Below are 12,031 nucleotides of genomic sequence, written 5' to 3'. Positions count from 1 at the left end.
ACATGATTTCCCATTATATAGTTTATGAAAATGTTAAACACCATCTCAATGTTGACTTCATCTAACTTTCTGCTTTTTTTCTCCCTTACTCGCTATCTGTTGAAGTTGCACCCTCACTGAAATGTAGCTCAGAGTCTACCCCCAAGTGATAAGTCTCCCAGGTCACCCACATCAGACTTATTCTTTCTCCCTCTGCCAGATTCCTGTAACACGGGGGTGAAGGTCTCATACACAGCCTGCTTAGGAGTTATTTGTGCATGCTATATCTCATTTGATAGCTGATGACCTCTAGGAGGGCAGGGCTTGTACCTTTCAGTTTTGTATCCCCATGGTACCTGGCAGAGACTTTTTTATACTTAGTAGATACTCAATAAATGGTTGTTAAACTTGGTTGAACCTACGTTTTGTTTTTTTTTGGCAGATGCCCTAAGAAAAACATAAAATAAATGAATTACTTTTCTTCTTTTCATTGCAATATATATGCCCTGGGCTAGTGGGTATTTGCAAGCCTGGTTTAGAACCTAGGGAAGTCATCAATCTAAGAAAGGAGAGGAAATGCATTTTAAATCACAAGAGCAATCTAGCCTTATGTAAGGCCTTCTAGCAAAGCAATTATCAATGGCTCAATAACCCAGGTGCTAGAGTTTTTATGAACACAAGTCTGAGGTTGAGAGACAATGAGTGATCTTAACTTTTATATTTCATAGGTATGCAATTCAATGAAACATGTACAGATGGAAAGTTTAGATCTGAGAATCATATGTGGGTATCATAATGCAAATAATTGGCTTTCTTTCTAAAGAACATCTGTTGAAACATCTGAGAGCAGTTGTTTATACTGATGCCAAAATGCTGAAAAATATAATAATTCTCCAATGAGGTTAGAAATATCCGGGGGAAGAAAAATAGTTTTTATGTAGTTCTGTTTTTATTAAATCCTGTTGTTGTTTCTCTAATATGGCACATAGGAGATGCTCAATAATATTTGTTGAGTGAATGTTGACTGAATAGCAGACTCATTAAACAGTTGTCGAATAAATCACTTTTTTTATACATATAAGATAACATTTTCAGAAAACGGTATGCCCTAGTTTTACCATGCCATATACCATTTTTATTTGGCATCAATTTAAGTAATGCTACCCTTGCTCTGAATATTATAGAATGTAATTAGCATGTATATCTATAAGAATATATTACTGAATACAATATATGAATAAAGCTAGTATATGACAAATGAATAAAGCTAGTACACGATAACAATATTTTAATATCGTAACATGGTACTTTTACTCATTATTAAAAAACACTTAGAATTTGATTGTGGGCTTGTATAGTCACGTTTGTTGGAACAACTAAAAGAAAGGAACCATGCCTAGAGGTACCTATAGTTTGGTACCTCTAAGAATTGAACTTGGGATTTAAGAGCACCAAAATACTCTGTTACATACTGCAGAAGACGAAGAAGACATTTCTTCCCCCTTACCCCATTCCAGAATTTCCAACAGTTCTCTCTTGGATACGCCTGCGTGAGTGAGGCGACCAGGCTCCCCAAAGGCTGCCCAAATTCCACTCTGCCAAGTTTCAGCACAGAAAGAACATGTTAAATAATAAATGTGAGTTTGAGTATAACTAATAAAATTGGGATGTTAAAGAGCAGCATGCTTTTGAAAAGCAGCCTCCTTGTGAGGCTGCTCCCTGTGCAAGTCCACGGGAAATAATTCTGAAGGGAGTGATATTAATTAGTGATATAATTTATCTTCTGGAAGCCCTTTCCTTTGACAGTGCTGTGGCACAGTTCATAAGCCTCCAAACGAGCGCTCAAAGAAAATGGTTCAAACCACAATTTCAGTTTTGTTTTCCATCCTTGAACAGATAAAAGAGTCAAATTTATTTCAGTACATCTAAATTTTACACATGCATCACATGATGGGGATAATGAAGATAGAAAAATGTACTTATGAAGAGTTTTCAACGAAATGGTAAACTGCTTATGATGTAATCAAAGGAAAACAGAGTCGAAGCCAAAATTAAATTCATGGTCTTTGATCTCAGATTTCTTGGTTTCAGCTCTAGGTCTGCCATATAGCTTTGCCACCTTGGCAAGATACTTAACTCTTCCGTGTCTCAGTTTTCTATACCAATATTGTGAAGGTAATAGTAAAAATTGTTGTGTTCAGAGTAGTACCCAGCAAACATTCAATAAATAGCATTAGTTGTAATTATTACTTATTCATAATATTTTCAAGCTTGGGAAAGAACAATTCAAGGTGAGGAGGATTACTCGGAAGACAGTAGCCAAAATGTTCTTAATATTTGCTTCTGAACGGTATGTTTATGGGCAATTCTTTTCTATATCATTCACTTTTCTGTATATATTCTTTTATAATAAAGTTTAAAAATTAACTTATAATCATACATGGCGTGATGGAAATTGAGGTGGAAATTTGGAATAGGTTAAAACTTATAACCAAATACGCTACAGCGTTAATGAAGTATGAATTAAGTCTCTTATACAGATGATGTGACAGATGATGTTGCCGTCTTTCAATTCTAATACAATCTAACTAAAAATTACTTTTTTAGGTTTAGCCAATGTCAATGCTACATTCAGAAATCAAGACAAATGTTTATTATAGTATTACAATTTTGACCTACTAAAACTAAAAAAATACTTTATGTTTTAATTTAAAAATCCCATGCAAAAGTCCCAAAGGTGCCTTTCATGTTTAAGCTTTAATTAGCAACCACTTTGGTCTCTGACACATATTGTGCAGATATCGAAGTGTTAACATTACTGAAGCTTGATTACAAAAGGCAATGATTAATTTTAAAGCAGACTAAAAAGATATGCCCTGATTACAAAGGAATGATTAAGGCGGAATGTCAGACATTGCACATTTATAGCAGTCTTTGCCACAGTCAAAGGATAAGCTGTTGCGGTGTATATTTAGAATCATGAGTACTTAGTTCTTTATGATACGGGGTGTTTGTGACTTGGAGATAGATTCCCCCAAAGCCCAAGCGAGGTCTTAAGACCTTTGGGGCCACATGGGCAAAGCAAAACATTTGAAGGCAGATGGACCCAACGAGACGCCGTAGTTTACGTCCACAGCAGGCGAGGCCAAGGCTAGGTGCTGGCGGCCGCCTGCAGGAAGGTCTCCAGGCCATGGTATTGTGAGCAAGTACACGTTTTGCTGATGGAGGGAGCATTATGTGGCCCTTCTCCATAAAAGAGAGGAGGGGACGGAGAGGAAAAGGCCGGCCACAAAGGGCTGCTGCCCCGGCAGGTTCCAAAGCCTCGGCTCTCGGAGCCTCCATTTTTATCTGCCACCAGCACAGAAAAGAAACCCCGAGAAGGGCCGCGGCCTTGAAGGAAAGGGAGCTGCGTTCAGCCAGGGAAGGAGAGCAGAGTTGCTGTCCCGGGGAAGAGCGTGGGGGAAAAACGGTTGTGAGTCCTTAGTGAACAGGGGAAACAAAGGCCTGGAGCCGGGCTCGCGTCCCGCTTCGGGAGACCCGGGCTGAGGCCGATGCAGGAAGAATAGCCCTGAACAATCCTTGTCCCTGTTGTGCTTTCCAGGACCCGCGGCTACCAAATACTGAAGGGCCCAGGAAGGATCCGTGGCTGCCCGGGCCTGAGATGAGTTTAGAGTCCTTGTTTCAGCACATCATCTTCTCGGAGCATGAGGCGGAGGAGAGTCGCCGCTTGATCCGAGAAGGTGGGTGTTTCTGTCTCCTGCTGGGGTCTCTGGCTCCTCGAGGTGGGGGCTTGGAGCTCAAGGCAGCCCCGCAGGCGAAGTCAGAGCGGGTGGGGGGGGGGGGGTCTGCTGTCTACATCAAGAGACATGGGGGCTTGAGAAAGGTGGAGGTGTTTAAGGATTTAATTTGTGTTACAGTAAGGTCGGAAATTAACAGATGTCGTGAAGACATTAAGAAAGCAACTGAGATGCTGAATGAAGAGAAAATCAAGTTGGAATCCAAGGTAGATTGACCGGTGGAGCATGCTCATTGTCACTTGGGATACAAAAAATCTGTTTTAACTTGGGTTCTTGAGGATATTTTACCCTGTAACTAGTTGTCCTTCCAGTAGGAGGCACATTACTAGGCTGGTTAGTGGAGTTGCATGTTGCCGGGTAGTGTTTCAAGCACTGAGTCCCGTGAGGCTCATTCTGATATGAACTTGCCCTAAAGAAACCAGTTTAAAAGTAATGAAGAATTGATTGTCCTTGTTGTAGGATGGTTAACTTCTAAAAGAGCCCGATGTCACTGGGGAAAAAAAAAAAGTTTTTCAATAGGTAGTTGGTGCAGTGTATAAATTTTGAATAGTAAATAATTTAGGAAATGGGCTGTGTTGATATAACAATTGAATGTAGCTTTCGAACCAACCTCTGCCATTTGTTGTTCAGTTCCCTATGACATGTTGGACATTTCTTTCATCCAAAAGTGTAATTTTTTCACTAGCATCTCTCTGTTTTCTGCGTCATTTGAAAAGTTATGTTATTTTAAATAGAAGCAAGGAAATCTGACGGCTTCTTGAAGGAGGATTTTGAAGGGTGGGTAGGATTTTGGAAAGGCAGAAATAAGTAATAAGAGAAAAGCATTTGGGGCAGAGAGAGGATATGAACAAAAGGGAATCATGCCCAAGGCATATTGGGAGAGAAATCTAGTCAAAGCAGAGAGCTGATATCTGGGAATAGGAGGAAACCATTCCAGGCTTTTGAGCAGGGAGTGGTGTGATAAAAGTGGTTTTAGGAAGATTTCTCTGAGCTCTGGGAGGAAGGGAGCTACGAACATCATCCAAGTATGCCCTAATGAAGGCCTTGCTATGGGGGACGTGGGGGAGACATTCATTCAAAAATATTTGTTCAACACCTAGAGATAAACTAAACAAGCTGTGTGCAATGGCAAATCTGTTTGAGGAAGTCTGTTTGCTTAAAATATGTCTATTTTAACCAGTGCGAGGGATTTCCAGTTATCTTTCTCAACAAAGTAATCCTAGATCCCTTATTTACCTGGTGACCTGCGAAGCCTGCCCTTGGACAGCTTAGAAAATTTCTTTATTATAGCATTCATTATACCACGTTACAATTAAACAACAGTACATACTTGTATTTGTGTTTGTATCCCTCACTGTTTGGGGAACGACACATCTGGCATTTTTTTCTTACCCGTCTTTTGTTCCCAGTGCCCAGCACATAGTTTGTTTTGGCGTTTGAATGAATTGATGAGAACTAATAGTAGGATAATAGAGTGCTGTCTTTCAGAGTAGAATTTCGAACTGTTACTCAGTGAGACCCTAGGTCCTGCTTTGCTTGTGAGTAGCGGACGAAGTAGCTACTAACAACAATATTGTAAACTGATGCAGCGGGTAGAGCATTAAGAATGCCGTGATGTAGCTTTCTTTTTCTTTAAAAAGAATTAAGATACTTTCAAGATTGGTAACTGGAAGCTAATAAAAGTAATAGGCAAAACATGCAATTAGGTAATGCTTAGCTAACACTTACTGAGCACTTACTGTGTGCTGGGCAGTGTTGTAAATGCTTTACCTACATTAACTCCTTTACCCCTCCCAGGAATCCTGTGATGAGGCACCGTAACAAATCCCCCTCTATGGGTGAGGAAACACAGAGGTTAAATGACTTGTTCATGATATAGAATTAAAAGCAATTAAGCTACCACAATGAAAGTAACAATTGAGTAATGATAGCATATTTTGTTAAAACAGATTTCTTGGGGTGCCTGGGTGGCTCAGTCGGTTAAGTGTGCGACTTTGGCTCAGGTCATGATCTCATGGTTGGTGAGTTTGAGCCCCTCGTCAGGCTGTCTACTGACAGCTCAGAGCCTGGAGCCTGCTTTGGATTCTGTGTCTCCCACTTGTGCTTGCACTCTCTCTCTGTCTCTCTGTCAAAAATAAATAAACATTAAAAAAATTTTTGAAATATAAAAAAGAAAGAAACAGATTTCTTGAGCTCATCTTAAGTTTTATTCTTCATGAAATCCACATATTATAATGTATCTGAAGCTTTTGCATTTAGTTTAGGACAAATTTTTAAAAGGTCACTTATGTAAGTTTTTATACAAAATGTATTTTTCCTGGATTGGTGAAGATATTGACCTGACAGATAACAAATGTTAAAAAAAAAATTGCTCTTTGTATATCTTCTTTGAAAAAAAAAATAGGTTTGCTCTTTGTACTATTTTCTTTTTTAGCAGCCTATTTTGTTGAAATGGAAATGTAATTTGTGGCTAAATACACATTCTTAAAAAATGTGTATTTGGCTCAAATATTTATACTTGAGAAAAGACAGAGCAAATCCTTAACATTGTTTAGAAACATCTGCTGAAATTACTAATTAATATAGGCACTTAAATGTGCATTGTTTTTTAATCCGCTCATATACGTGGGTAATAGTACAATTGTATCTTACTAATAAAATTAACATAGAGGTTCACAGTTCATACAATACTAATTTGTAATTGAAATAATTTGATTTATAATATAGTCAAAGTGGTGTGTGTGTGTGTGTGTGTGTGTGTGTGTATGTGTATGGATAAAGATTTTAAAAGTGGAACCACAATTATAATGTAAATGACTAATGGGAACAACTGAAGAAGTAATCATAAATTGATTTCTTGTATCTTTTATTCTCAGAGTTAATTATATGTCTGCCAATAACAATGAAAATATATTTACTTGAATATTTGACTTGGCATTTATTGACCAATTTATCAAGTGGAAGCAGCATAGGGAGAAACTAGAACATAATTTGAATAGGCCAGCGCTTGAGCTATTTGTACAGTGATACATTCAGAAAATATTTGGGGCATTTATTTTGGAAGTGGCTTGTGGTCAAAAAATGTATTTAGGAAGTACAGTACTCATTTTTTTTTTTCTGTTCTGTAAAACCCAGGTAGCATGTAATTAGAACTTGAATGATAGCATTTGCCTTTCAGGGCTCGATGAGTCCTTTAAAATATATGGTTGCAAAAGTCTCAAGATTATATAGTATGAGTACTTTGTGAATTGGAGGGCTACAGTATGGCTGGTTAGGTTTGGTAATATGAAAACAGAAAGACAAGAACATGCCCTGGATTTGCATTAATGCTTACCAATATACCTAAAGCTTCTGATAGTCAAGGAAAGGTTTTATAGTATTGAGGACAGAGCAAATCAAAGACTGAGCAAATCAAAATAAAGGACTCACAGAACATTTGTAGTTCCTTCTAAGCATTTGAAAGGTATCTTGTTTGTTTGTTTGTTTGTTTGTTTGTTTTAAAAATGGTATATAGTTAAAATTTGGGCATTTAATCTTTATACACGTACTACATAAAACCTAACATAATGCCATACTGCCTCAAGAGAGAATCACTGGAGGAAAGTCTGAGGCTATTTTGCTTAATTTTTCTTCTCCCAATTTTAACTTCCTATATAAACATTATAACAATAATAAGATAATATTTAATGACTTTTTAAAAGAAAATTATATTTAAATAAACAAGTCACTTAAGGGGGCTTCTTTTACTTTTCTTCAAAATGTACATATTCTTTTTTTTTAAGTTGATAAAAACCCTCCAGGGACCCACCCAAAACAGTAGGTAAAAGTCATGTCTGTTAGTACTCTATTACCTAATTATGAAACAAACAAAATCACAAATTGTTCTTTATGATATTGAAAGGGAGTTTTGTTACTAAGATTTTTTCATTTTGTAAAAGTTGAACAATGAAAAATTCATATCCTTCTTAATTTTATTGTTGATTAAAATTTACTTAAAAACATAAACAAAAGAAGGGCATTATTTCTTCCCTCTAATCAACAGTGTTTAAAAAGCAGTACATGAGAATTGTTTAATCTCAATTTTAGCAAGTAACATGGAAATTCTGCTTATCACAATTTAATATATTCCTATAGTTTCATTAATTGTGACCAAGACACTTTTGGGGGTAGTTACACTTAGTTGCTTACAGTCTCTCTGACTTCTTTACATGAAAGTCCTTTAAGCAAAATCCCTCCTGTCCTGAACATGCACAGCTGATTTTCTAAAATTGTAGTATAGGGGTGCCTGGGTGGCTTGGTCGGTTGGGCGTCCGACTTCGGCTCAGGTCATGATCTCACGGTCTGTGAGTTCAAGCCCTGCGTCGGGCTCTGTGCTGACAGCTCGGAGCCTGGAGCCTGCTTCCGATTCTGTGTTTCCCTCTCTCTCTGCTCCTCCCCCGTTCATGCTCTGTCTCTCTCTGTCTCAAAAATAAATAAACGTTAAAAAAAATTAAAAAAAAAATAAAATTGTAGTATAAAACTTTAGGTACATTATGTCTTTTGCATTCACCTTGGTCGTGTGTATAATTCCATAGCCAGTCAATATATTTTTGAGTCTGGAATCTATTCTACAGAGTATTTTTCTTTCACACTGAAGATTCCTCTTAGAGGTTTGGCAGATGTTTTCTTCACTCCCCCATGCTACTGCCAGAATATTTCTCCACCCTCTTATGGTGGCTCATACTGTGTTCTACCATATTTTCCCCTCTTTCTTTTCTGTTACCCTACTCACTCGTTCTTTAGAATATGGTACCTGGTCCCAGGCTTCCACTCTGTCTCCACTCTCCCCGTCATTATGAATGTCATTGTCCATATGGACTATTCAGCTACCACCCTGGCCTGTTAGTTCTTTGGTTGCCACATTTTCAGTGACCTTTTTCCTCACTCCACCTCAGCCACCTATTTCCATAATCATACTCTGGACTTTGCCATCACCTTAAAACCACTTCACTTTCAAAATCAATAAAATATTTCATTTTTTTCCATTATATTTTTCAATTTCATCTGAACCTTGAATCCATTTCTGTCTTTCTCCACTAGTACTTGTCTGTTCATTCATTTCCCTCTTTATTCTTAGATTTCATGGTTGGTCACTCCACTCTTCTTCCTGACTCCTCTCTCTCCTCTTCTTTCACACCCCGCCCCCTTGCAAGACTCCCGACTCTAAGTGAACCAATTAGCTGCTACTGTGTCAGCACTTGGACAATTCCAGGGGAGATTGGATCCAGTATTCATGAATGTTAGCCTCAGCTTCAACTGAGACCTCCACACTGCCTGGAAATACTACTACATGTCTTTCTCACCCTCTGTAGTGGCTACTTAAACCTTCACTATTTTTATACATTTTATTGTCTCTTCTGAACTGTTTAACACTTAGGCGATAGATAACTTTGCCTTTTGTTTCAGAGAAAATAGAAACCATCCAACAGGAGATTTTTTTATTTTCCCACCTACAGTTCTCCAAACCTGCCTATGTGAAGACCCGTTTTCTCTCCTTTTCTTCCTGTTATGAAGGAGTGCCCTTCCTTCTGACAAAGGACAATTCTTCTATCTTCAGATCCTATCATCTCCTGTTTCATCATTATCCTTACCATCATCATTGTTATGCATATTCTTGGGAAGGGCTCTACAGAGAGAGATTAAAGATAAAGACTAGAGAGGGGCCCCTGGGTGGCTCAGTCAGTTAAACACCCTACTCTTGATTTTGGCTCAGATCACGATCTCATGGTTCGTGGGTTTGAGCTGGTGTAGCCTGCTTGGGATTCTCTCCCTGTCTCTCTGCCCTTCTCCCACTCAAGTTTTTGTTGTTTTTTTTTTTCTCTCTCTCTTTCTTTTTCTTTCTCAAAAATAAATAAACTTAAAAAAAAAAAAGACTAGAGAGTAAAGATAATCAATAGTTAAAAGTCTCTGAGGAAGTCAAAGGAGCATGGGACCCAGAGCATAAGGTAAGAATTAGCCTTAGACAAAAGGAGGGATACCTCCTCTGTTGTACAAACTAAAAATAAAAGGTAATATTGAGCAAACTGTTACTGTATATCGCACCTTATGGTAAGCATTTTACAAACACTATCTCAATTAATTCTCACAAGAACTCGGCGAGGTTGGTAGAATTATTCCACCCTTATTCATTTGAGACAGTTGAGACTCAGAAATGAAGTAACTAACACGAGGTCACATAAGAGGTAATAGATAAAAGATTTGAATCTGTGTGGGGTTAACTAGAGAGGTCTTGCTGTTAACCACTGTAGTATAGTATAAAGAAAGGAATAAGGACAGGATGAGGATGTAGAAAAGTTTGGAGACATAAAGCAAACCAAAGGCATGATTCATTAAAAGCCTCCTTGCTTTGGTATTTCAGCAATTTTGATGAATATGTGTCCTATGTGTCTAATGAAATTATTAATAAGAATGTTTCATTTCTTTGTTCCTCTGCTTTTCCAGTTGGGTGGCCTTATGCAAGCAAGGTAATACTGTGAGTTTACAAAGGTTTCCCTGTAATCATATGGGCTGCTCATTAGCAGAGATCCATTTCAGTCAGGCAGCAGGGTAGGATGAGTAATATACAGCTTTTGCCCTTGAGAGTTTAGAGTCAAGTCAGAGGTACTACTCCTTCCTTAGAGGGCTCCATCAGTTTAGGGTGCTCTTGGTGGCAAAAAACAGAATCCAACTCCAAAGAGCTTAAACAATTTTGAGAAACTACTTTCTTACGTATTTGAAAACCAAACATTGGATTCAGAAGTTATGTCGGTTGGAATCGCATCAGCTTCCCTATAGCAAAGATCTAACCATGGTGGCTTTACCAAATAAAGGTTTATTTTTTTTCCATGTAATGGGAAATGTGGAGGTAGGAAATCCAAAGCCATTTATTAAGGTGCTCAAGGAAATCCTGGAAGATTTAAGGATTAAAACATTCTTTCTGTTGCACTATCCTTAGCATGTGGCTTTCATCCTTACAGTCAAAGTACTGTTCCATACCCAGGCATTATATCTGAATTCCAGCTGGAAGAAGAGGAGAACATGAAAATCAAAAGACTTCTCCTCATGTGGCTTTATCATTGCTTTGGTGGAAGGGAAGGCCTCTCTAAGGACTTAGACCTGCATCTCAAGGATTAGATGGTCACATGGTCAAGCCTGGAAAATGGAGCCTGGGAATGTAGATACTTTTAAGGGGATGCATTCCTCCTCTGAATAAAATTGTAATTTTGTTAATAAAGAAGAATGGTAGAATGCTGGTTGTCCTTGTGTTCCCCGAAAAGTAACTAACAATTCCTAGAGTCGCATGGTTTCTCGTTCTGAATCGGGGGAGAGAGAAGGAAGTTTGCAGAAGCTTTCTCTGAAAAGCAAGTAAATTAGCCTCATCAGATACCTCCTCTCCTGTCATTTCTACAAATTGTGACATGTGACTATCCCTAACTCAATAATTGTAGTCAAGAGTAGAAAATTCTCCCAAATTCAGTGGACAGTTTAGGAATGGTACAAGTTTCTGAGAAGTAATGCTTAACCGAGGAAAGGAAGAATGTGTATTTGAGGCACCTGCAGTTTCTACAACAAATATTTCAGCGGTTGAAGCCAGAAGGCCCATGTAGAGAGTCCCTGTAGTTGGTTGAAATATGTAAGGCTAATTGATTGTTTGTCATTTAATCTTGGTATTATTTATCATATATGAAAGTATATAATGCCAGGTTTTCTTCTGTAAGTTATCCCTCTGTCCAGTAAGACTTGTTTTATGTTGGGGTCCTTATAAAGCCTTTATGTTATTAACGTGGCCTTAAAATTCCTTTATTTTGGACAAGAACTCAATGATGGTTTGAGATGCTTGAAGAAATCACCTGATTGAATTCATTTAAAAAAAAAATTAGGCAAAGACATTTAACAGATTTAGTTATTATTCCAGGGAGTATGACCTCAGAATTCTAAGTACTAAATGTCATTGTGAAAAAGCCACTTAATAATGACCCCCCCCACCAAATCAACAAAGCTCTAAAACATAATACTGTGAGAAAAAAAAAAAGAGCAACCTATAGAAGTACATAAGTATGATACCATTTAAAACCACACAAAACAATAATGGATCTTATGAGGGATTATAAATATATAGTGAAAGTATAATGACATGCGTGGAATGATAAGTAGCAACATCAAGATAGTGATTATCTCTGATGGGGGTAGAAGATAAATGTAATCAGGGAAGGGTATACAGGGCATTTTAGCTGTAC

At 37.9% G+C, this 12,031-nt stretch overlaps 1 protein-coding gene across 1 annotated transcript in view; it reads left to right on the top strand.

Annotated features, from left to right (window-relative positions):
• The first annotated feature begins 3,610 nt into the window (after positions 1–3,610).
• CCDC172 (coiled-coil domain containing 172) overlaps positions 3,611–12,031 on the top strand; it is a 59,896-nt gene continuing 51,475 nt past the window's right edge. The window contains exons 1-2 of the mRNA XM_030334621.1: positions 3,611–3,719; positions 3,897–3,982. Of these exons, the coding sequence (XP_030190481.1) occupies positions 3,641–3,719; positions 3,897–3,982 (165 nt within the window). The 5' untranslated portion in view covers positions 3,611–3,640. The remainder of the gene's footprint in view (positions 3,720–3,896; positions 3,983–12,031) is intronic.

The sequence above is a fragment of the Lynx canadensis genome, chromosome D2 (genome assembly GCF_007474595.2).
Source record: "Lynx canadensis isolate LIC74 chromosome D2, mLynCan4.pri.v2, whole genome shotgun sequence".
Classification (NCBI taxonomy): Eukaryota; Metazoa; Chordata; class Mammalia; order Carnivora; family Felidae; genus Lynx; species Lynx canadensis.
The sequence above is the reverse complement of the archived record's forward strand: the minus strand, read 5'-3'. Positions and strand labels throughout refer to the sequence as shown.